This window comes from Zalophus californianus, chromosome 17 (assembly GCF_009762305.2).
Source record: "Zalophus californianus isolate mZalCal1 chromosome 17, mZalCal1.pri.v2, whole genome shotgun sequence".
NCBI lineage: Eukaryota > Metazoa > Chordata > Mammalia > Carnivora > Otariidae > Zalophus > Zalophus californianus.
The window spans coordinates 54,415,032-54,439,057 of record NC_045611.1 but is presented as its reverse complement, the minus strand read 5'-3'; the positions used below and the strand labels follow the sequence as shown (position 1 = coordinate 54,439,057).

At 50.4% G+C, this 24,026-nt stretch overlaps 1 protein-coding gene across 1 annotated transcript; it reads left to right on the top strand.

The window, feature by feature from the left end:
* The first annotated feature begins 8,508 nt into the window (after positions 1-8,508).
* On the top strand, positions 8,509-15,646 carry SIGLEC10 (sialic acid binding Ig like lectin 10). Its single transcript, XM_035725098.1, has 11 exons — positions 8,509-8,806; positions 8,899-9,282; positions 9,445-9,729; positions 9,984-10,031; positions 10,141-10,404; positions 11,653-11,700; positions 11,831-12,088; positions 12,171-12,455; positions 12,765-12,855; positions 12,948-13,059; positions 14,833-15,646. The coding sequence occupies exons 1-11, from the start codon at positions 8,599-8,601 to the stop codon at positions 15,085-15,087; spliced, it is 2,238 nt and encodes a 745-aa protein (XP_035580991.1). The 5' UTR covers positions 8,509-8,598; the 3' UTR covers positions 15,088-15,646.
* Positions 15,647-24,026: the final 8,380 nt, after the last annotated feature.

The window sequence follows — 24,026 nt, the reverse complement described above, 5'->3', positions numbered from 1 at the left end:
TACATCCTTGAGTATATCTGGCACATATTTTAATAACTCTTATGATGTCTTTGTCTCCTATTTCCACCTCCTGTGTCATGTCTGACCCTGATTCCCTTGGATGACTTTTCTCCTGTTGAGTATCAGGTGTTCATACTCCTTTGTATGTCTAGTAATTTTTCACTGAGTGCTGGACACTGTCAATTTTATGTGTCTGACTGCTTGGTTTTGTTGTATTTCTTTAAAAACATTGGTCATTTTTTTTTAAGGCAGTCAAGTTACTTGCATGTTGGGACAATATTTTTGTTTAAGATTATTTGACAGAGAGAGAGAGTGAAAGAGCACAAGCAGAGGTAGAGGGAAAGGGAGAAGCAAGCTCCCCGCTGAGCAGGGAGCTTGATGTGGGGATCAATCCCAGGATCCCAGAATCATGACCTGAGCTGAAGGCAGATGCTTACCGGACTGAGCCACCCAGGCACCCCTGGGCCAATATTTTTAAGACTCTTTAATTTTTAGCTCCTCCTAAGATAGGTCTAGGGTTGGGCTAATTTTTTTTCACTTGAGTGCCATGGCCCTTTTAGAGCTTTTACTGACTGCCCCATGGATTCAAGGAGGTATCTTCAGTCTGGCTGGAGGGAATATGCACAAGTGCAAGCCCTTTGCGAGCTCTGGGAATCTCCCATCTAACAGCTCTCCAGTAATTGCTTCTCTCCTTAGAAATTGTTCTTGTTTGGCCTCAGGGGGTTTCACCCTATGCACATACAGATTGGTATTTTCCAACTACTCAAGGACCTTTCATGGAGACTTTGAACTCTTTCTCCACAAGACTCTCTCCTGTCTGAAACTCTGACCTACATATTTTAGCTACGTCTCTTTCCTTACCCTTCAATGCCTGGCTCAACTCAGTGAAAGTTCAGTCCCTTTTATTGTGCCCCCATCCCCTTCTCACTTTGCGATCTGCAAACAACCTCCTCACAAAAAACGTGGGTGATTATATGGTTTACTTCATTTTTGTCCTTCTCTCAAGAAGCACAGTTCTTCCCTGTCTGTATTCCACGTATGAAAATAGAGGTTTCTTGTATTTTGTTTGGTATTCTAGCTGTTTACAGGAGGATAATTATGGGCCCTATTATCCCCTCATGCTTAGAAGCAGAAGTCCCCAGCAGACTTTTAATAACATTTTATTGAGGTATAACTTATGTCATATAAAATTAATTCATTGTAAGTGTACAGTTCAATGATTTTTTGGTAAATTTATAGAGTTCCGTAGTCATCGTCACACATTTTGATTAGCCTAAAGAGGACCCTTATGCCCATTTGCAATCAATACCACTCCCTTCACAGCTCCAGGAAATCACTGATCTGCTTTCAATCTCTGATGAACTGTTTTTATGAATATTTCATATACATGAAATCACATGATATAAAGTCTATTGTGTCTGCTGTTTTTCACGAAGACTTAAGTTTCTGAGGTTCAACCATGTTAGAGCACACACTCATAGTTAATAACATTATATTCTTAATATTATTACACTGTGTGAATATACATCACATTTCATTTATGCATTCACCGGTTGATAGACATTTCCATCATTCCCAGTTTTGGCTTTTAAGAATAATGTTGCTGGTTCCCCTTCTATCCCTATTCCAGTTCAGGATGATGGAAACTCCATTCCAGGTGGGTAGAGCAAGAACACAAGGCTCCGTCTCCTCCCAGGAAAGGGCAGGCTGCCGGCACTTCTCATTCCTTGCCAGCTTTGTTGAAGAGGCTAAATTCCAGGTGAATACAGCTGAGAAGTCAGGGGCTCTCTTCTTCATGCTGCCCCTTATCCACAGGACAGTGGCTCTAACTCTGAACACTGGCGTTGATAAGGAAGGGCATGGTGGATGGTATTTTCTAGGATGACAGAAATATTTAGTATCTTTTTTTTAAGATTCTATTTATTTATCTGACGCAGAGGGACACAGCGAGAGAGGGAACACAAGCAGGGGGAGTGGGAGAGGGAGAAGCAGGCTTCCCACCGAGCAGGGAGCCTGATGCAGGGCTCGATCCCAGGACCCTGGGATCATGACCTGAGCTGAAGGCAGACCCTTAACGACTGAGCCACCCAGGTGCCCCAGACAACAGAAATTTATTTCTCACAGTTCCAAAGGCTGAGAAATCCAAGATCAAGGCACCGACATATCCGGTGTCTGGTGAGAGCACATGTCCTGGTTCATAAAGGGCTTCTCAGTGGGTCCTCATGTGGCAGAAGGGACAAGGATGCTCTCCGGGGTCTCTTTTGTAAGGGCACAAATCTCATTCAGGAAACTACCCTCACAACCAAATCACCTCCCAAAGGTCCCATCTCCAAATACCACTGCCCTGGGGATTAGGGCTTCAGCATATGGATGTTGGGAGGGATACAACATTCAGTCCACAGCAAAGGTTAAAGCTGTAGTTGGTAAATATTATGCAGTCATTCATGTTACCCTGCACTGGGGGCTGCGGGAGGGGGCTCTGTGGCCGTTTTGTGGCTTAAACAATGTTCTTGTTTGTGTCTGTGTTCAGGCATGTGACTACTATGGAATAGTCTCGTCCTTACCGTGTTCCACCCCAGAGTGGGTTTGTCTGGGGTGAAATTCTGTGAAATCATTTATATTTAATAGGAGAACACCAGGGCCTGACTGTGAATGCCAGTGGGGGCTGCTTTACTCTTTATTAAGGGGGGGCAGTAATGGAGTAAAAAGATAAGAAGCTGGAGAAATAAACAGGGATCAGATCAGACAGCCTTGGGTTTTCACATAAAGAGTTGGTATTTCACTTTGGAAAACGGACACTTCACACTGACTGTCAAAACACATGCCAGTGAGTAACAATTTCGTCCGATAATAAAGTACTGAACTTGCAAAACTTTTCCTTTACTAGAAATTAGCGAATTCAAATTTCTCCTATAGTCATATTTTTTCTCACCTTCTTGCTTTTTAATATGCTATCTCAGCTTGAAGAGAAAAGGGTGAAGGCCCAGCTGAGAGCACAACCCCAACCCAGACAATGCGAAGATGGGACCTGATAACACCGCACGCTATAGACTGCGTCCCCCCAAAATCTGTATGTTGAAACCTCCCTTCCCCCACCATGTGATGGTCGCAGGAGGCGGTGCCTTGGAGAGATGATTAGGACGTGAGGGTGGACCTCTCATGAATGGGACTAGTGACCTTATAATAGAGGCCCCAGGGACTCCCTTGCCCCTTCCACCATGGGAGGGCGCGGATGTCCGGGAAACGGTCCTCTGTGAACCAGGAAGCGGGCTGCCACCAGACACGGAATCTGCCAGCTCCTTGATCTTGGACTTCCAGCCTCCAGGACTGTGAAAAGTGAGTGTTGGTTGCTTAAGCCACCCAGTTGGTGAGATCTCTGTTACAGCTGCCCAGACGAAGCCACCACAGGATTGCATTTTCTTCCCTGGCCTTCACATGGTGAGTGTGCCTCGGTGGGACCCCATCTGAGAATGATGTGTGAGCATGGGGCAGTACTGAAATGTTTTAAATCTGGAGAGGGTGGGTTGCTGTGAGGGAAGGACGGTGGTCACAGTGACTTCTTTAATAGGGCAGAGGCTCGGTTTATTGAAGGGCGGTGAAAGGAGCAGAGTCATAATTTGTAGGTGCAGTGAGAACGAATGCAGCCTTTTGGGAAGAGCCACGTTTGCAAAAATTGTTCAGCATCGGGGAAATATTCTCCGGAGAGCTGCAGTTCTCCAGGACCACCACCAACAGACCCTGGTGACTGGGGCTACACAGGGGTCCGTCAGCGCTGCGGGGACGGAGCGCCCCCTGGAGGCGGCGTGCTGCAATGCGGCAGAGGACGCGAGGCCCCTGGGACAGATCCTATCGGAACAGATGACAGGAGGAGGCTGGGAGGTGTGTGTGGGGGGGGTGTGTGTGTGTGGGGTGTGTGTGTGTGTGTGTATGTGGGGTGTGTGTGTGTGTGTGTGTGTGTGTGTGTGTGTGTGTGTGTGTGTGTAGCGGGGGACGATAAGATGCCTCTTCCCCTAATAAAGGCTCTCAACTACAGCCAGACCTGGACTCTTCATCCTCCACCGGGACCTTTCCCTACATCCCCGCGATGCATCGCTCCAGTCCTCGGGCCCACACCCCTGCACCCTTCCCAGGCAGCATCCTGAACTACCTCTCTCTCTCCGCTCCCAACCTCTCCCGCCCCATACTCCCCCACCTCCGTCTCACTTCCTCTCAACGTCTACCTTTGCCCCTGTTTTGACATCAGGGCAGAAGGAGCAGGTGCTCAACATTTGTTAATGAGTGGAGGGGGGAGGCCTGCAGAGCTGGGTGCTTGTCTGTCTTAAAGGAATAAGTTCAGAGAAAATCTGAACATTCTTGGGCAGAGAAAATAGATGCGAGGATAACCACAAAAGATTCTCCTGGCCTCGGGTAGCTGCCTGGCTCTTGTCTGGGCAAGGCTGGGGAGGGTTAGAGGAGATCCGGTCACACTGAGGAAGGGCGGAAAATTCTGAGGGGGCCCAGGAAGCCACAGGACGTTCAGAAGGCTGTGGGGGTGGGAAAACGTTGTGGGTGACTTGGAACTCCGAACAGTGGGAGGGGCAGCCACAACCCCAAGTATCACCCGCTCCCCCCCCCCCGCCCCGCGTGGGAATAAACTTGGTGCAGGTGAGAATCAGGGGCTGGGGGTTGCAGGGGATCACCGTCAGAACACAGAAACAAAGCAAAAGAGAGTACAAAGTGAGTTTGGGGAGGTCATTGGAGATATGGTGAACAGTTGGGATTTTCTCCCAAAGATAACAAGACACCACTGAAATGTTTAAGTAAGAGAGAGACCTGGTTTGATTTCTATTTGAAAAATAACTCTGGGGCACCTGGGTGGCTCAGCTGGTTAAGCATCTGCCTTTGGCTCAGGTCATGATCCCAGGGTTCTGGGATCGAGTCCCGCATCCAGCTCCCTGCTCGGCGGGGAGGCCTGCTTCTCCCCCCCCGCCCCGCCTCTCTCTCTCCCTCTCTCTCTCTCTCTCTCTCTGCTGTGTTGAGAAGCCACCAAGAAGGGAGCAGAGTAGAAGCAGGGAGGACAGTGAATCACTGCTGTCATACAGGTGAGTGAGGGCAGTGGCTTGGATCCGGGCAGTCATTCCCCATCAAGGGTGATTTTGCCATCCGGGGGACAGGTGGCAATGTCCGGGGACGTTTTTCAGTTGTCCCAGCTGGGGTGGGCGGCTGCTACTAGCATCTGAAGAGTGAGGCCAGGACTGCTGTTGGATGTCCTGCCCCGCAACACCCCACCTCACCTCCCAGAATGATCGGACTCAAACTGTCAGTAGTGCCAAGATTGAGACATCTTGGACCAGGGTAAGGAATGGTAGTGGGGGTAGGAATAAGTGGATAGACTTTGTTAATACTTAAGGAGTTGAACTGATGGGTCTTGTGGGTGGCTGCGTATGCTGTGAGGTAAGGAAGCGGTCAGGACTTGGTGCCACATAATGATCTTTAGACAGCTGAAAAGCAGGGTTGCGGTGAGAAATAGTCCTGCAGGAAGCACGTGAAGCTTGAGATGCCCATTATAGATTCCCGAGTAGGTGTCTAATGGAAGGGGAAGGGTCAGGGCTGAGATGCAATTTACAGTCATCAGCCTGTTTATTGTTGTTGTTGCGTTTTGTGATGATCTATTTCGGTTTGCTTTTAACTTCATTGTGAAGAAACTGTAGACTCACAGGAGGTTGCAAGGAAATGTTACAGGGACATCCCATGGACTTGAACCTCTCCCCTCCAATGTTATCATTTTTTTTTAAGATTTTATTTATTTGTCAGAGAGAGAGAGAGAGAGATGAGCAGGGGGAGTGGCAGGCAGAGGGAGAGGGAGAAGCAGACTCCCCCCCTGGAGTAGGGAGCCTGACTCGGAGCTCCAGCCCAGGACCCCGGGGTCATGACCTGAGCTGAAGGCAGACACTTAACTGACTGAGCCACCCAGGCGCCCCCCAATGTTATCATCTTCCACAACTAAGTACAATATGAAAATCAAGGAATGGTCAGTAGCATGATCAGGTCAAGCCCATGTTAGGACCTAGGCATCCCTCCCTCCTTCTCCCTCTACTCTGTGGGAGGCCCTTTCTCTATGAGCTTCTCGTTGTGAAGTCCCTGGACAGGAGGCTCCCTGGGAGAAGGGACCCTGGCTCTCCCCTGCTAAAGCCCAGGTTGGGCAGTGGGGACCTGGATCAGACTGCAGAAGGTGGACATTAGGGACTGAATTGTGCCCCTGCCCCGTTCACATTTGGAGTCTTAACCCCAGTACCAGCGAATGTGACTATATTTGGAGACAGGGCCTTCAAACGGGTAATTCAGTTAAAACGAGGTCATAGAGCAAGCGCAAATCCAGCAGGACCGGTGTCCTCTTAAGAAGACATCCAGGGGTGCCTGGGTGGCTCTGCCGGTGAAGAGTTAAACTCTTGATCTGAGCTCAGGTCTTGATCTCAGGGTCATGAGTTCAAGCCCCACGTTGGGCTCCGTGCTGGGCGTAGAGCCTACTTTAAAAAAAAAAAGGAAAGAAAGAGAAAGAGATCAGAACACAGGCACACACAGAGGGATGACCATGGTGTTCTCACCCCCAAGGACAGAGGCCTGGGAAGAGACCAACCCTGCTGGCACCTTGATCTCGGACTTCCAGCCTCCAGAGCGGTGGGGAAAATTTATTCCATTGTTTAAGCCATTCAGTCTGTGGTGCTTTGTTACAGCAGCCACAGCACATGAATTCAGTGGACATGACAAGGACAGAAGCAGCCACATGTCACCTCCCCCGGGAGACCTCTCCTGGCTGCCCAGGAAGAAGTGACCATGCCTTTCCTCATCACCATCTGTCCCAGCATCGGCTGGGGGGGGGGCGGGGGGAGCAGTTATGAGCACTTCAGTGCTTTTCTGTTCCTCAGAAGCTTCATTTACCAAACTGGATCCCCTTGCAGTCAGACACAGTGTCTAATTTGCCTGTGTCCCCAGCGTGCAGCATGGCACCTGCCACGGTCCAGGTCCCCAGGCGTGGAGGTTCAGTGGACCAACACATGTCTCTATGTGACCAAAGTCATTTCAAGGAGAAGGGCTGGGTGAGGGGGACAACATCCGGGAGTTTATCCCACTCATTCCCCATCCCCCTTACCTGTGGGTGCAGGTGTTCTCATCACAACGGGTATTATAAGTAAGTGCACCCAGGGGCGCCTGGGTGGCTCGGTCAGTTAAGCGTCTGCCTTCGGCTCCGGTCATGATCCCAGGGTCCTGGGATGGAGCCCTGCATCGGGCTCCCTGCTCGGCGGGGAGCCTGCTTCTCCCTTTCCCCCTGCTTGTGAGCTTTCTCTCTCTTTCTCAAACAAATAAAAATCTAAAAAAAAACAAAAACCACACAAGTAAATGCATGCAATCTTAGGGCAGAAGCAGGGGAGCTAGAGAGGTGGACTAAGGTCTTGGGAGTGGGAGCCTCTGGTGGACCAGGGGATCAATGAGCCCACCAAGCGAGGACGAAGGGATGGAACTGAGACCGGCCTAGGGTTACCAGAGTTAGCAACTAAAAACACAAGGCATCTATTTAAATTTGAATTTCAGATATGAACAACAAATAACTTTTTAAAGATTTATTTATTTTAGAGAGAGAGAGAGAGAATATGTGCAGGGGGTAGGGCAGAGGAAGAGGGAGAGGGGAAGCAGGCTCCCTGCTCAGTGAGGAGCCTGCCGTGGGGCTCGATCCCACGACCCAGGGATCATGACCTGAGCTGGAACTAAGAGTCCGATGCTTAAACAATGGAGCCACCCAGGTGCCCCACAACAAATAATTTTTTTTTAAAGATTTTGTTTCTTTATTTGACAGAGAGAGACACAGCGAGAGAGGGAACACAAGCAGGGGGAGTGGGAGAGGGAGAAGCAGGCTTCCCGCGGAGCAGGGAGCCCGATGCGGGGCTCGATCCCAGGACCCTGGGACCATGACCGGAGCCGAAGGCAGACACTTGACTGAGCCACCCAGGCGCCACCAACAAATAATTTTAATACAAGAATGTCCTATTGCAATATTTGGGACATACATCAAAGAAATTACTGTTTGACAGTAAACTTTAGGGGCACCTGGGTGGCCCAGTTGGTTAAGTGTCTGCCTTTGCCTCAGGTCATGATCTCTGGTCCTGGGGTCCAGCTTGGGTCAGGCTCCCTGCTCAGCGGGGAGTCTGCTTCTCCTTCCCCCTCTGCCCTTCCCCTCTGTTCATCCCCTCTCTCTGTCTCTCATGCTGTCTCTCAAATAAATAAAATCTTTTTAAAAATTAAAAAAAAAAAAAGAAAGTCAGCTTTAACTGGACATTCTGAATTTCAAGACCAGCCCTTTCCCCCACCCCCAAAATCCACCTCTGCACCAACTACCGTCCACAGGGGCCCCTGTCTGAAGAAGGGTTCACTGTGTACTTTCACTTCTGCTTCCTCAGTGACCCAGGGCCAAGTGGGAGCGCCCCTACCCTCCACCCACCCAGGCCCCGAGGCCTCACAAGCCTTCCACTCCCTCCCCGGGGAGGTGGCTGCCAGAAGGACCAGCTCTGCAACCCTCACGCACTAGGCAGGGCCCCAGGGAAGACCCAGAGTTCTAGTGGGAAAATGGTGGCGAGTGGTGAGGACAGGAAGTGTCATGTGGGGCTCAGAATCAGGAGCACATTTCACACATCGGGCGCCTGGGACTCAGCTTTCTCTGCTGGATGCTTCCTCTCTGCCCTTCCCATTGCCCGGCCCAGCGTCTGGGGGCAGGTCCAAGTGCCTCCTCGTGCAAAGATGCTCCTGCTGATGCTCTTGGCCCTGCTGTGGGGCGGTGAGTGGGCCGAGGGCTGGAAGGGGCCTGGGAGGGGCCTGGGAGGGAGCCGGGGCTGGGCGTTGTAGCTTGAACCTCTCTGTCTCCCTCAGGGTCCCCGGCTCAGGACCTAGGATTCTCGCTGCAGGTGCAGAGGGTGGTGATGGTGCAGGAGGGCCTGTGTGTGCGCGTGCCCTGCACCCTCTCCTACCCCCCGATAGGCTGGATGGAGGATACCCCCGCTCTTGGCTACTGGTTCCTAGCCGGGACAGACTCGAGCGTCGGAAGGCCAGTGGCCACCAACGACCAGAATCGGGCAGTGCGGACTGTGCCCCAGGATCGATTTCAGCTCGTTGGTGATCCCCAGAAGTGGAGTTGTTCCCTGCTGATCAAAGAGGCCCAGATGGAGGACTCGGCGCCGTACTTCTTTCGGGTGGAGAGAGGCCGCCACGTGCAATACAATTTTTTGAAAAACCAGTTCTATCTGCAAGTGACAGGTGTGGAACTGACTCCAGGGGGAATGGGGGTGGGGCCTCTCCTCCTCCCTGCCATCCTCCGCCCCCTCCCCACTGGGAAGAGGGGGCTCTGGGAACAGAGCGGGGGTCGCCCCCTGCAGCACTCCCTTCCAGGGCTCCCATTGAGCCCTCTCTCTGTCCCAGCCCTGACACAGCAGCCAGATGTCTACGCCCCAGAGATCCTGGAGCCAGGACACCAGGTGACACTCATCTGTGTGTTTAACTGGACCTTTGAGGAATGTCCAGCCCCTACTTTCTCCTGGCTGGGGGCCGCTGTCTCCGCCCCAGGACCCAGACCGACGTCCTCCTCCTTCTCGGTGCTTACTCTCACGCCGAGACCCCAGGACCATGGCACCCACCTCACCTGCCGTGTAGACTTCTCCAGGAAGGGCCTGAGCACAGAGAGAACCATCCGACTTAATGTCGCCTGTGAGTCTGGTGGTGGGCTGTCAGAGCGTGCAGACAGGCACGGAGGATGTGCAGGTGGAGAGATGCAGCTGGTGGGGGTCCAGAGAGGCCGGTGTGGAGCCCCACCACGCCGCCTCAGCCCTTGTTTGTCACTCGTGTCCTGAGGGTGGTCACAATTTCTTTCCCCCGCCCCCGGGGAAGCGTTCTCTTTGTGAGGAGCCCCACCTTGCTCCCCAGAGCAAGACCTCTCAAGCCAGGTCTCAATCTTGTTGCAGATGCCCCCAAAGACCTGGTTATCAGCGTTTCCCGGGCCAACACGTCAGGTACTGAGGGCCTGGGAGGGTGGGGCTTGTCCTCTCTGGGGGACAGATGGTGTCAGGAGGGTGAGGGAGAAGGTGTTCCTCCCTGCAGCCTTTCTCTTGCTGCTTCCAGCCCTGGAGCCCCCAGCACACAGCCCACATCTAGAGGCTGAGAAAGGCCAGTTCCTGCGACTGCACTGTGCTGCCGACAGCCAGCCCCCTGCCACACTGAGCTGGGCCCTGGAGGACAGGGTCCTGTTGAGGTCCCACCCCCAGGGCTCCGGACCTCTCGAGCTGGTGCTGCCGGGGGTAAAGCCTGGGGATTCGGGCTGCTATACCTGCCGAGCCGAGAACAGGCTTGGCTCCCAGAGCCGCACCCTGGACCTCTCTGTGCAGTGTGAGTACGACTGGCCGGGGCCCCGGTTTCCAGAAAGGGAGAGGGGTGAGGGGGGCCGGGGCTGGGGGCAGGGTCCCAGGCCTTTTGGGGCTGACAATTCCGATTCCAACTCCAATGTGGGTCCCCCCCACACACACCCCACCCCCACACCACCAAGCAAGCCTCTGATGCCACTGTCTGCCTGGAGGTGGCATCAGACCCCCACAGGTGAAGGGCTCTTCAGAGGCCAGTCACAAGCCCAGGCTGACCAACCGGCTATAGATTGGAGTTTCCCATGACCCCCTCCTTGGATTTAATTAATGTGATAAAGTAGCTCACAGAACTCAGGAACATTTTACTTACGAGGTCTCCGGCTATTAGAGAAGGATGTAACTCAGGAACAAGCAGGTGGAAGAGAGGTGTAGGGTCAGGTACGGGGCGAGGGCGCTCAGCTTCCACGCCACTCTCCAGGTGCGCCCTGGTCCCTGCACCTCCACGCGCTCACCAACCTGGAAGCTCTCCGAACCCCATTCTCTTGGGTTTTTATGGAGCTTTCAATACAAAGGCATGATTGAGTAAATGACTGGCCATGGCTGGCTGATTCCACCTCTAGTCTCTCACCCCTTCCTGGAAGTCAGGGGTGTGGCTGAAGTCCTCAAGGCTCAAGTCACAAGGTTGGTGCTCCTGGCAACCGGCCCCCATCCCAAAGCGCTTTCCAAAAGTCACCTCATTTACGTAAACCCAGGTGTGGTGGAAAGGGGTTTGTTATTAATATCAATTTACTTTTTTTAAAGATTTTTTTTTTGTTTATTTATTTATTTGACAGAGAGACAGCAAGAGAGGGAACACAAGCAGGGGGAGTGGGAGAAGGAGAAGCAGGCTTCCCGCCGAGCAGGGAGCCCGATGCCGGGCTCGATTCCAGGACCCTGGGACCATGACCTGAGCCGAAGGCAGACGCTCAACGACTGAGCCACCCAGGCGCCCCTTGTTATTCATATCAAGACACCTTTATTGGCTCTCATCCTGTAGGAAATTCCAAGGGTTTTAGGAACTCTGTACCAGGAATGGGACAGAGACCAAAGAGATATTTCTTATTAGAAATCACAGAGACCAGCCCTTCTTACCTGTCAATTCCCTTGGGCCACTCAGCAGAGAATCAGTCAGCGGGTGATTCAATTCCCCTTCCCTGTCCTTGGTCTCCAAGGACGGTTCTCTGCCCAAAGGGCAGGCCCTGGCCTGTCTAGAGCCAGAACCCTGTCTCTGTTTCAGATGCCCCAGAGAACCTGAGAGTGATGACCCTGCGCGCAAATAGGACAGGTAGGAAGGAGAACAGCGAAACCAGGGCCTCTCGGGGCCACGTTGGGGGCCTCAGTGTCTGGAATGTTGACATGCCAAACGGTCCCTGTGCCCTCAGCTGCGTATCTCTCCTGTCTCTTCCCTCCCCTAGTCCTGGAAAACCTCAGGAATGGCACATCCCTCCCAGTCCTGGAGGGCCAAAGCTTGCGTCTGCTCTGTGTCACCCACAGCAACCCCCCAGCCCGGCTGAGCTGGGTGCTGGGGGGACAGACTCTGAGCCCCTTCCAGCCCGCAGACCCCGGGATCCTGGAGCTCCCTCAGATACAAATGGAGCATGAAGGAGACCTCACCTGCCAAGCTCAGAACCCGCTGGGCTCCCAGCACGTCTCCCTGCGTCTCTCTGTGGTCTGTGAGTGTGGGGACCCCTGGGGGCTGACTGCCCGGGGCCTGGGGAGGAGAGACACCGCTGACCCCTCCCCTCCCTCCCGCAGACCCCCCGCGGCTGCTCAGCCCCTCCTGCTCCTGGGAGGGCGAGGGGCTGCACTGCAGCTGTTCCTCCCGAGCCCAGCCGGCCCCCACCCTGCGCTGGCGGCTGGGGGAGGGGCTGCTGGAGGGGAACCACAGCAACGCCTCCTGGACCATCACCTCCAGCTCTGCGGGGCCCTGGGCCAACAGCTCCCTGAGCCTCAGCGGGCCGCTGGGCTCCGGCCTCAGACTCAGCTGCGAGGCCCGGAACGCCCACGGGAAGCAGAGCGCCGCCCTCCTGCTGCTGCCAGGTTAGGGGGCCAACTGGATGCCCCCTGGAGGTGGATGCTGAGTGGGGCAGGGGCCAGGGTCGTGTGGTTGGGGTGGGAGCTGGGAAAGAGCACAGGGCCCCTGTGGCCGGGGATGCAGAGGGAAATCCAAATTGGAAGGCCTATCACCTGGGCCTGGGATGCAGCAGGGTTTCCAAGACTTGGACAGAAGGGGTTGCAGATAAAACGTCTGGGGCAGGAGCTGAAAGACTGAGTACTTAGTGGCAGGTGGGCGTGAGGCCCCAGGTTAACGGGAGAGGCTCAGAGATGGCTGCCTATTTCCTTGTGCAGATAAAGGACTCATCTCAAAAGCATTCGCCAATGGAACATTTCTGGGAATTGGCATCATGACCCTCCTTTTCCTCTGCCTCCTCCTGGTCATGTGAGTTAGGAGCCAGAGCAACGGTGTGTGGATCTGGGGCTGGGGACAGGGGAGGTGCCAGGGCACACACAGCTGGGTCATTTCCCTCGCAGGAAGACTCTGAAGGAGAAACAGACCCAGGCGGGGACTCCGCCGAGGCCCAGGGCCACACGGAGAAGCACGATCCTGGACTATATCAACGTGTTCCCTAACCCTGGCCCCTTGGTGAGTGGCTCACGGGCTGCCTGTTCTTTCTACGTTCAGACTTCTCCCCTGGCCCCTCTCCTGCCCTGTCGCAACCTTTTTCCCAAGGGACGTCAAGGTGGAAAAGGTACAGGTATTGGATTCAAGTCCTGACTCTGGCACCTACTATCTGTGAGACCTTGACCAAATCAGTCGCTCCCTCTGAGCCTCCATTTCTTCCTCTGCTTCCTTCGAGAGTTGGTTTGAGGATGAGAACACATGCACTTGCTCAAAATGTAGTGGCTCTCCCATTATTACCATCCTGATAATGTTACTAATTATAACTAATGATGTGATAATTATTAATATCATCGAGAGGCAGTATATTTAGTGATTAAGAGCAGGGCTCTGAAGTCAGCTTGTCTGGGTTCAATCCTGGTTTTATCGCTGTGTGTTCTTGGACAAGTCTCTTAAGTTCTCTGTGCCTTAGTTTCTTTAACTATAAGAGGGGGAAAATAGTAATCCCTATTTGCCTAGGATCATTCTTTTTTTTCTTCCATGTAGGATCATGCTCATTGTACCTATAAAACACTTAGAATAGTACCTGGCACATAGTAAGTGTTCTTACTGGATATCCAGATGCTGGATATTTTCAGGAGAGAACATTTATACACGGATGACCCCAAAATTTACATCTCTCAAACTCACCCCTGAAGCTGAGACTCATAGCCGACTGTTTAGGCAGCATCTCTGTTTGGGTGTCTAATAGGCATCTTGGACTGAGCCTGCCTGAGACAGAACTTATGACTAACTATACCTCGTAGGCTTCTCCTCCACCCAGCCCATCTGAGCAAATAGCACCACATCTGCCCAGCTGCCGAAGCCAAAATCCTTGGAGTCATCTTTTGTTCCTCTCTACTCTACCACCCCACAACCAACCCATCAGCAAATCCCCTTCAAAATACACCCAAACCACTTCTCCTCACCACCACCACCCCCCCCAGACCATGCACCACCCCCACTTCCTGTGCACGTTCCCTGCTTCCTCTCTCACTGTCTGGCTCTCTTTCTCTGTGCATGCTATCTTTTAAAAGCCCAGACAGGTACATCTACCCCCATGGGGTACTACTCAGCAATCAAAAGGAACAAATGAGGGGCGCCTGGGTGGCTTAGTCGATTAAGCATCTGCCTTCGGCTCAGGTCAAGATCCTGGGGTCCTGGGATCGAGCCCCGTGTTGGGCTCCCTGCCCAGTGGGGAGCCTGCTTCTCCCTCTCCTTCTGCCGGCAGCTCTGCCTACTTGTGCTCTTTCTCTCTCTGTCAAATGAATAAATAAAATCTAAAAAAAAAGGGAACAAATGACTGAAAGAAGCTACTGGTTGAAAAACCTTAGAGACAGGAAAAAAGGGGGGAAAAAGTCAATCTCAAATGGTCATATAGGCATGACTCCATATTTATAACACCCTGGAAACGGTAAAATTGTAGAGATGGAGGACAGATTCGTAGCTTCAGGGTTGGGGACAGGAAGATGATGAGGAATAGCAAGGGAGGAACTTTGTGGTGATGGGACAGTTCTCATCTTGACTGTGGTGGTGGCTCCAGGAATCTGCCCATGTTTGTTTGCTCAGGCTGCCCCAGCAAAGAACCACAGAAGGGGTGGCTTAAACCACAGATTTTTAAAAATGTATTTATTATTTATTGTTTGTTCCTGCCCAAGACGTAATTCCCAGTTCCTCAGTCATGTGCCTGGCACATGGTAAGCTCTTAAGCATTTGTGGAAGGAAGGAAGGAAGGAATGACGGCTGTTTTTCCCTCAGGCTCAGAATCGGAAAGCCACACCGAGCAGTCCTTCCCAGGCCCCTCCTACAGGCGCTCACTCCCTGGAATTTAAGAAGAACCAGAAGGAGCTGCATGTTGCCCACACTTGTCCAAGACCCAAATCATTCACTCAAGCCTCAGAATCAGAGAATAACCAAGAGGAGCTCCATTACGCTACCCTCCACTTCTCAGGCCTCAGACCATGGGAGCCCAAGGACACCTACTCGGAGTACGCAGACATCAAGTTCCACTGAGGCTGTCCCAGGCTGTCACCCTGCAGGGCTGGGATCCAGGCTAAGCAGAATGGAAAGGATGACGAAAACAAGGTGCCAGCCTCTCTGTCTCTCTCTCTCTCTCACTCTCTCTCTTTCGCCCTCCAAGGATGGGTCCTCCCATCCCAGACCTGAGCATTTGGAACAGCTTGGCAAACCTATCCCAAGGGACCCTCTCTGAATACACTATTCTGAGAGGCAAGGAAAAGCCTTCGCTCTGCCACAGTTTCTCAAAGGTGGGAGGGCCTTTAAAGACGATTAAACTACCACTTTGTGAGGTTAGCAAGCTAACTTCAGAGGTTAAGTCTGGCCCACTGCCTAATTTTGAGCCAAGAGTGCTTTTTACATTTTAAATGGTCAGGGGAGGGGCACCCACCTGGCTCAGTCAGAAGAGCTTGTGACTTTTGATCTCCCGCTCGTAAGTTCGAGCCCCGTGTTGGGTGTAGAAATTATTAAAAATAATAATAATAGGGCGCCTGGGTGGCTCAGTTGGTTAAGCGACTGCCTTCGGCTCAGGTCACGATCCTGGAGTCCCGGGATCGAGTCCCGCATCGGGCTCCCTGCTCGGCAGGGAGTCTGCTTCTTCCCCTGAACCTCTTCCCTCTCATGCTCTCTCTCTCTCATTCTCTCTCTCTCAAATAAATAAATAAAAAATCTTTAAAAAAAAAATAATAATAATAGTAAGCTTAAAAAAATAAGTGGTTGTGGGGGAATCAAAAGAAGAAAAATGTTTTGTGACAAGTGGAAATGATATGAAATTCAAATTTCAGTGTCCATAAATAAAGTTTTATTGGAACATAGTCGTGCCCATTCTTTTATGTATGTCTACAGCCGATGTCAGGCAGAGTTGAGTCTGAGATGTTTGCTGTCTGGTCGGTTGCAGGAAGAGTTTGTGGAATCTTAATCTAAAGTAAACTCAGCCACTTATTTTTACAGAAGAGGAACAGAAGTGGATGTTGAGAATGAATTCAAGAACAGACATGGCAAAAATGGCTAGTGGTGTGACAAGACAGGAAGTTCCCCAGAGTGAGGTGTCTCAGGGCAAGGACTCCCCATGGAGGCTGGGGGGCCAGATGTGTTCTCTGACCCAGGAATCTAAGGAAGAGCAAACACATGAGGGGCATGGAAGTGGAAATGCTTTCAAAAGGGAATAAAAAAGCAACCTTCAGAATGTGCTCTGGATCAACCGGCTGGCGGAGAGAGGAGAAGATGGGTCTGTTTCTCAGAGCAGAACATGTCTTTTCCCTCCCTCCTTCCCCGGAGATCAGAGTCCTAATTGCTTCATAGAAAGCTCTCTTGGGAGATGGTTACGACTACTCGCCAGGCACAAAACTGTGGAACCCAGAACAGATGTTGGCCTTTGCATTAATTTTTTTTTTTTTTTAAGTAGGCTCCATCCCAAAGCAAGGCTTGAACTCACAGCCGTGCGATGGAAACCTGAGCTAAGATCAAGATCTGACGCTTAACCCGCTGAGCTATCCAGCCCCACCCCCAAAGTTTTAAATTACACACTTGGAAGACAGGAAGAGCTGAAAAAAAAAAGGACCAGTAAAGCAGAAGAGGTTATGGGTAATGCTGAAAAATATGTATGGGGGTAAAGCAGGCCAAAGAGAGTTTTCTCAGGTAACTCACTCTGTGTATGTGGCCGTGTAATAATAAAAGCAAGGAAAGGGGAAGGAAGGAGAAAAGAACATTTTTGAGCATCTACCATGTATCACATTGTGATCCAATTATTAATAATTACCTCCTCGGTAACAGCTGGTGTGTGGTAAAGAGCATCCCCATTGTGGGGATGTCTGAGACTCAGAGAGGTGAATTAACTTATCTAAAGCCACACAGGAGAAATCTGTGGAACCAGCCGTGCGACCACCCCCAGCTACAGCTGTCTGGCTCTTTTTTTTTTCTTTTTTAAAGATTTTATTTATTTATTTGAGAGAGAGAGAATGAGAGATAGAGAGTACGAGAGGGAAGAGGGAAGAGGGTCAGAGGGAGAAGCAGACTCCCCGCTGAGCAGGGAGCCCGATGCGGGACTCGATCCCGGGACTCCAGGATCATGACCTGAACCGAAGGCAGTCGCCCAACCAACTGAGGCACCCAGGCGCCCAGCTGTCTGGCTCTTAATCGCAGCTCTCCCCACTGCTTTGCAATTCCTCCTGAAGGGGGCGCTCTTGAGTGAAAAGGACTCGGAGCCCGAGGCGGCAATCCAGGGCACTTGGCTGGACGGAGGCATAAAAGGCCCATCTCTGACCAAGTTTATAGTGAACAGGGTCAATAACTAAAGAGCAGGGAAAGGTTTAGAAGGGAAGGCATATAATTTCAACAGGTTACAATTTCGACAAGGGAAGAAGCTGGTGGTGGATATGTTAATGTTTTCCAAGTCTGGGCAGAGGTGTTTGGCTGAGGTCCTGAGGCTCTGTGTCCTGAGTGAGAAAATAACAGGATGTTCAGAGATAACCCCCACTTCAGCTAAGCCCTCTCAAATTCCAGAGCTATTTCTTTGTGGAAATGTTTGTAGCATTGACTAACCTATACTGAGCCCTTACCCCACGCACTTTGTTTAATGCTTGTATTATCCCACTCAATACACAAACTCGTTTTTTTTTTTTTAAGATTTTATTTATTTATTTGGCAGAGAGAGAGCAAGCACACAAGCAGGGGGAGCAGCAGAGGGAGAAGGAGAAGCAGGCTCCCCGCTGAGTAGAGAGCCCCACGTGGGGCTCGATCCCAGGACCCTGAGATCATGACCTGAGCCAAAGGCAGATGCTTAACTGACTGAGCCACCCAGGTGCCCGTCCAGACAGAAACCCCTAAGGGAATTTTTGACCAAAGACTGGGGGAGTCTCCCTTCATCTTGCTGGATCCTGATTAACTGGCTCATATAAGGCAGCCAGCAAAGGTTCAGAACTTTAAGAAAGAACAGATGTTAATCCAGAAGAGTTCAACAAAACCTCTTAATTTGTCTACCTAAGGTAGTAGTCAATAATAGTGAGCTGATTCTTGTGCTGGTTTCTTAGCTGCTACCGGCAAGATTTCTTTGTCTAATTCTGTTCATCCTTTTAAAGAGTAAAGACCCCTTCTTCCCACCCTCACCACCATAATCTTAGAAAGACAAGAACAAAAAAACCAAACAAAAAATCATCAACAGTGACCAGCTGCATGGACACAGTCTGACCACTGCTTCCTCCTGAGATGAGGTGACAGACTCTCCTCTCTTTATATCTGAAATAATTGACAGGGCTCATGTCCCATCACAACTTTTCTCCTCATTCGAGCCACTGAAAGGCAGGTTCTGGCTTTTCTCTAATATAAATATTAGAAAGAAGTTAGCATGTAAAAATTCTCATGACATAGGGCCAGATGTGAAAACTGAACAGTTCATAACTTTATTCCTCTTATTAGTCACAGCTTGTAAAACTTCCCTCTTGTGAATGAAATGGCCTGAGCTTTGTGGTACCAAAGATCTCCTCGTGACAGTTTAACAAATGACTCTGGTTCCCAGATGAAGGTCACTACACAGCAAATAATGAGGAAGAAGAAAGAAAGGGGGCGCCTGGATGACTCAGGCTGTTAAGTGTCTGCCTTCAGCTCAGGTCACGATCCCAGGGTCATGGAATGGAGCCCCGCATTGGGCTCCCTGCTCAGCGGGGAGTCTGCTTCTCCTTCTCCCTCTGCCCCCCTGCTCATGCACTCTCTTTCAAATAAATACACAAAATCTTCAAGAAAAAAAAGGGGGGAGATTTTTAGTTGGAATATTCCAAGGATTCCCTTATGCAGATATTATTAGCTCTCTGTTTGACAGTTGAGCAAACTGAGGCACCAAAACGTTACAGATGGGCACAACACCACATGCACGATTAGTAAGGTTCAATCCCAAGCAATCTGACTCCAGAGCCCAGGCTCCTGGTCAGGACCCTATAGTGGCCTTCTGGTGGATGGTTGGACAGAGGGTGTCTTATAAAGAGGTGTGCGGGTGCGGTACACGGGAAAGAAAAAGGACTTGCACCTGTATCCTGATTCTACCACTTACTACCAGAATTAGTGAAGACAAGTGATTCCTTGTATTAAATTCATGTATTAAAACGACGGTGATAGCCTTACTCAAGGGCGTGTTGTAATGATTGAATAGAGACCGTAGATGAAGGTCTTTTGCAAACTGTAAACCATCCCCCAGACATTACTATGATTATCTGAGTATCACTGAGTGTGATTATGTGAGTGTGTGTGTTTGGAGGGTGGTATTCTTCTTTGATTCAGAAGAATAGAGAATTTATCAAGATCCAAATATCACGTTTGTTTAATGGCAACTATAATATTTTAAATCTTCTCAGCTTGTAAAAGCCTGCCTAATTGCTTTAGCCATGGCGCTCCAGTCTGCAGGGGGAATGCAAACAGCTTTGGAGTATAAGATACAGAGCAAGTACTCACTGTCTCCTATGCTCTCTCTGTTCTTCTTCCATAGTCACCCTAGGAGCCCAGATGAGGTCGTTACTGGGTGGTGGATGATATATATGGTAGGGAGACCCACTCAGACATGCTTTGCCTCTTCAGCACTCCAGCCCCACTGGGGATTGCGTAACATACACCAGTGAATTAGCTGCAGGGACTGCAGTTGACCATTAAGAGACAGTATACACAGAGAAAAAAAACTGGCAACTCAGAATGGGGATCGCCCAGTGCAACCACCTCATTTTAATAGACGGGGCATGCCCAAGGCCACGTGGGGAAATGGCAGAACTGAAACTCAAACTCAGACAGGTCCTAGAATGGATGAGCACTGCACATCATGAATTCCTTTTAACAAAGTTGGAGTGGGGAGAATGCTGGCGAGGCTTTCGTTTCCCTCCCTGAACCCCCAGATTCTGCCTTGAGAGCCATCCTTCAAAGTTTGTGTGACCTGGGAAATTTCAAAGAGTGTGCTGCTAGGGCAACAGGTTTGACCAGGGGTCAATAACTTTGAAATATGTGAGCTAAAGTCTTCTTTAGCTTCTGCAATAATGACCGGAGTTGGAGAGAGGGGGGTGGTTATCTGGGACTCCAGGGAAAGGCAAAGTTGTGTAAATGAAAATTACAAAAAAAAAAAAAAAATTACAAGAGTGACAACAGGCTTGGAGGCAGACCTCAGTGTGGAATTTCCACATTGCCAGATACCCTATCTAATTAACTGGGGACTATCAACCCCAGGAAGTATAAATATAAAACTGTTCTATGTTTCTGATCACTGACTCAATCGTTCTCTGTCAAAACATTTTTTTCTCAGTCCCGAATGGTGTCTCAGATACCCTAACTTTCCGGTTAGTTCTGATTATTAAAACTCAGCCTGGTCCTACACTTTCCCCTCAAATTCCCTCTCCATCCAATGGAAGTTCAAGCTGGGACTTGCCTCCTTGGTGACCAGTTGTCCGAGACACACCTTCTCTCCATTCCCACTTAAAGCCCTGGTTTTCCAAAGTTTGGGGGCCTGGAGGAGGGACAGGCACGGGGACAATTAACTCTTGACCCGACTGGCCACAACAGTGGCCTCTTGTTGGCTGAAGCTGCTTCTCTAGCTAACCTTGGCTGTGTCCTATGTGGCAGGTGTCCAAAGACTGGCTCTCTCATGAGGCAAAAGTGTGAGGACTTGGGTGGCTCCAGAGAGGTTTTCTGGACTCCTTTGCTTCTTGACGTGAGAATGGTGGCCCTGCTCTCCCACCCTGTGCGTTTCTCCTTTACCCTCACGTATCTACTACATTTCACTTCTGACACCAGGGGTGTGGGTTTTCTACACATTGAGCCATTTTTTGACACCAGGTGGGTGTCTGACAATTTAACTCCATTCTGACATTATCTACCTGGAGGTGACATCAGATCCCAAGGGTGACGGCTCAGTCCCACGGGGCTGCCCCTCTCCCTTGCTTCAGATGCCACCTGCCCTTCTGACGGACTAGCCATAAATGGGGGTTCTCACCACCCTCTCGTTGGGTTTGATACTTTTCTAGAATAGCTCACAGAACTCAGGGAAACTCTTTCTTACGTTTTCTTATTATAAAAGGATATGATCAAGGTTACAGATGAGCCTGGGCGGCTCAGTCAGTTAAGTGTCTGCCTTCAGCTCAGATCATGATCCCATAGTCCTGGGGTCGAGTCCTGCATTGGGCTCCCTGCTCAGTGGGGAGTCTGCTTCTCCCTCTCCCTCTGCCCCTCCGCCCCCACTCATTCTCTTTCTCTCTCTCTCTCTCTCAAATAAATAAATAAAATCTTAAAAAAAAAAAGGACACAGATTAGTACCAGCCAAATGAGATGCATAGGGGAAGGTCAGGGAGGGTCCCAATTGTGAAGCTTCTGTGTCCTCAAGATGCACTGCCTTCTCAGCACGTCGATGTGTGTCACCAGCCAGGAAGCTCACCTGAGGCTTGGTGTCCAGAGTTTTTGTGGGGTTTTTTTATGTAGCCATGACGGGTTGAATCATCGGCCACGTGCTGTGGTTGAACTCGGTCCCTAGTCCCCAGTCCCTTTTCCTTCTCAGGGGGTCACAAGGCTCAAAGCTCCAAAGCCCTAAGGACATGGCTGGTCTTTCTGGCATGGACAGCCCCCATCTTGAAACCACCCAGGGGCCCACCGTGAGTCGCCCCGTTACCATAAACTTAGGTGTGGTCTCAGGGCCCATTGTAAATATCAAAGACATTTCTGTGGCTCAGAAGGGTTTAGAGGTTCCCTCCTAGGAGCCAGGAACAAAGGGCTGACAAAATCTTTATTGTACAACACACACACCAGCTTTGGACTACCATTTTTTACCCTACATCACAGGTATCCTGCCCTGTTCCCTCTGAGCCTGCTTTCAACATTCTTTCCCAAAAGCTATCAGTAGACCTCATTCGCCACTGGTGGATTTCCACCTAATTTGTCACCTCAAAAAATCCCTTCATTTTCCTTAAGGTTCCGAGAGAACATAAAACCTAAGAAAGAGGGTAGCCAGAGCAGCTCAGAAAGGCCATACATTCACCTCTGACCTTAGGCAAGTCATTAACCTCTCTGTGCCTTTTTGTCCTCATCTGTAAAATGACCTGTTAGGGTTGCTGTGAGAGTGAGTTAGATAAAAGCACTTGGAATAGAGTCCAGTACCTCCAAGTTTTCAAAAAATGTGTTATTTTCTCCCACTATGACATCATCATCAGCATCGGTCCGGAATGCAGCATGCAGAAGAAGAAAAAGCTCTGGAATCAAAACGAGTTTCAGTCTTAGCTGGTTTGTTGCATGTTTGCCAATATGACATGAGTAACTTCTCTGAGCCATTATTTATTGATCAGTAAGGGGGGAGGGGGGCGTATCTAGGGACACCTGGGTGGCTCAGTTGGTTAAGCAATTGACCCTTGATTTTGGCTCAGGTCATGATCTCAGGGTCACCCTCAGTCAGGTGCTGTTCTCAGTGCGGAGTCTGCTTGAGATTCTCTCTCCCACTCCCTCTGCCCCTCATCCACCTCAAATAAACAAACAAATAAATCTTTTTTAAAAGTGGAGAGTAACTAATTCCTGCATAGGTAACCCCCTGGCAGGGGTCTAAGGGGCTGTGCCATTTAATTTTGTTAGATGAGGCCAAACTGTCCTCCAGGAAGATGCTGGTTTTTTTTTTTTTTTAAGGTTATTATGACAAAGGGGCAGTGCAAGAGAATTTGAGGGGGATGATAGAAGTATTTTGTGTCTTGATGGTGGTGGTGGTTACATGGCTATACATTTGTCAAAATGCATTTGTCCAAAATTTGGAACTGTACGCCAAAAATAGTTCATTTTCCTATATTAAAAGAATTTAAAAATAAAACATATTGAGCACTTTTTAAAAGATTATGATCACAAAGTTTAAATGAGATAATACAAGTGAACATGTCTAAGTGATCTCCCTCTTGGGACCCTTGGGCCTCTAGACTCCCACTGCCACTTTAGCAGATGTTTCTAGCAAATCTTGACTTTCAGGTGGCCTGAAAATCGTTCATAGCCACATGACATTAGGGGGACTCCTTTCAGATCTAGCCCACAAATCTGACCCCTCCACTCCAATAACCTCTTGCCAACCAGTCTGGCCACCCTGGAGTGGGGGCAAAGGTGCCCATCGAAGGCCCCATGTGGGACACAGGCCTGAACAGTGACTGCTGACTAAGGGCTAAGCATGTTTGATTGGGAGCCTAGCAATCTGGATCCTCTACTTCCTTCTGAAAGCAGGGCAGGAAAGCCCTCCCCATGTATGAGACAAAGGTACTGGGAATCCAAGGTGTGAATTAGGGTCTGGACCAGGCTGGGAAGGGGTGCAAAGGTTGAGAATCCCAAGGCTAAGTGGACAAGAGAGGGAATTCTGTGTGTGATCGGTGTGGGGAGAAGATCCTTGGGAGCGCCCCAAGGTTAATTCTGGGGGAGGTGTGAAGGCAAGAACAGGCAGGCCCAGGTGAGGGGAAAGGGGAAAGGCACAGGAGGTCCTGAGATTGATGGCCTGGATACTGAAGAAGACCCAGGTGTGCCTGAGAGTGAGCAAGATGATAGGGAAACCGAGGAAAGGGGGATCTTAGGACAGTGACTGGGGGAGACGGTCGGAAGAATGGCGGGAAGATGTCGGGTCTTCTGGGAGTGTGTAAGAGGAAGCCCAGGTGAGGGGAAACCGCTGTGGCTGAGGGAGGCCCTGAGGATCACTCTCTGAACCGAGAAGCTTCTGCTCTGAGTCACTGAGTTGGAGGGTGCTGTGTGGGAGTTCTCTAAATGTGGGGAAAGCTCCACAGGTGACAACCTGAATGCCCGTAACCCTGAAAAAAGATGACAATGGAAAGGATTGTCCCAAACAAATGTCAAAGGGGAAGGGGCAATTCCAAAGGGAGAGACCCTGAATTTTACAGTCCTCTTGACAGGGCAGGGAGGGGGCTATGAGAGGTGAGCCCCTAAGAAAGAGGGAGGTTCCCAGGGCA